Source organism: Charadrius vociferus, unplaced genomic scaffold, assembly GCF_000708025.1.
Source record: "Charadrius vociferus isolate BGI_N301 unplaced genomic scaffold, ASM70802v2 scaffold214, whole genome shotgun sequence".
Taxonomy (NCBI): Eukaryota; Metazoa; Chordata; class Aves; order Charadriiformes; family Charadriidae; genus Charadrius; species Charadrius vociferus.
Window position 1 is genome coordinate 510,807 of NW_009647955.1, and position 1,507 is coordinate 512,313.

Sequence of the window (1,507 nt, forward strand, 5' to 3'; positions counted from 1 at the left end):
CCCCCACCCCCCTGCGATGTCACCACCATATCCCTGCTGTCCCCAATTCCCCCTGGCTCCCCTCAGTGCCCACCAGATCCCCATCATCCTGAACAAGCACCCCTGTGCCACCCCAGCTGCCCTTGTCACCCCAATCTCAGGGTGTCTTGGGGACACCCTCAGTGTCCCCAATCTATCACCCCCCTTGCCCCGTTCCCCCACACTCCCACCCCAGATTCTCAATCACCCCTCAATGCCCCATCCCCCCTGTCTGCTCCATCCGTCCCAATGCCTCCGTCTCCCAAATCTTCACATCTTACCCCAGATCCATCCATGCCCCTCCATCTCCCCACCAGAGACCCTCCATCCCCCTACCATACCCCCACCTCCCTGGTCTCCCCACCCCACCCCAGCACCTCCTGTCATCCTCAACGCCCCATATCCTCTCCAGGCAATCCCAGACGTCCCTTGGGGATGTCCCGTTTGTTATTGTAGGGTCTCCCCTCTCTGGGAGGAGCAAGGGGTGATGCAGGTGTCCACTCACGGCACTCCTGGAGGCGGTGGCGGCAGAGCCGGGCGCTGAGCAGGGCGCAGGCGTGCTGGGCCCCCTCGGGTGGGCACAGGCGCTGGTAGGGGGCACAGGCCTGGCTCAGTGCCCAGTTGCGCTGGGGCAGCTCGGGCAGCGCCTGGGCATCCAGCAGGGCCTGGCAGCTGGGGGGCACGGCGGGGGGCACGGCTGGCGCTGCAAGGATAGCAGGGCTGTGGGCATCCCCATGTCCTCCCTGCCCACCTTCACCCAGGCCACCCTGGGATCCACTTTGGGGTGGGTGGGAAGGGGGGATGATGAGGCTGCGATGTTGGCATGTTTTGGTAGGGTCTCCTGGGCGCTCCCAGGTGCAAAAACATATCTCCTGGGATATGTTTTTTTGGGGGGATCTCTGGGAACGAGACAAGGGATCAGGCTATGTTTTGGATAGGGGTTCAGGTGATGTTTGGGTAGGATCTAGAGAAGATAGGAAACTGCTTGGGCAGGGCAGGCTCTCTGGGGGGTGGTGTTTTGGTAGGGTCTCTAGCAGCTAGGGATATGTTTTGAGAGTCTGGGCACTGTTTGGTAAAGCCTATAGTGGAGGGGGTACTGTTTGGGTCAGGTGGTGGATTGTCATTTTGGTAGGGTTTCGAGAGGATGAGGCAGTGCTTTAGTAAGGAAGCAAAGAAGTATTTAGGCAGCGTCTCCGGGCATGGGTCTGTGTTTGGGTAGGGTCTCCTGGGCATGGATAGGGACCTCTGGCAGCATTTGCGTAGGAACCCTGGGCAGTGTTTGGGTGGGGACCCTGGGATCTCTTTGGCTATGTTCTCCTGGGGATGGGGCAGTGGGGGCCATGGGGCCATGACTTACGTGGGCAGCGGCGGGTGAAGTTGGCGCAGGGGGGGAAGATGCAGGGGGCACAGAGCCCGCAGGCGCCCCGCTGCTGCTGCTGCTCAGCCAGCGCCCGCTCCAGTGCCAGCAGCGCACCCCCCAGCGCCGCCC

General features: G+C 62.1%; 1 protein-coding gene across 1 annotated transcript in view; it reads right to left on the reverse strand.

Moving 5' to 3' along the window:
* Positions 1–1,507, reverse strand: part of PRSS56 (protease, serine, 56) — a 10,904-nt gene that overhangs the window by 4,538 nt on the left and 4,859 nt on the right. Inside the window, exons 4-5 of the mRNA XM_009883398.1 lie at positions 524–721; positions 445–486 (exon numbers count right to left, since the gene is read on the reverse strand). Coding sequence (XP_009881700.1) covers positions 445–486; positions 524–721 — 240 coding nt within the window. The remainder of the gene's footprint in view (positions 1–444; positions 487–523; positions 722–1,507) is intronic.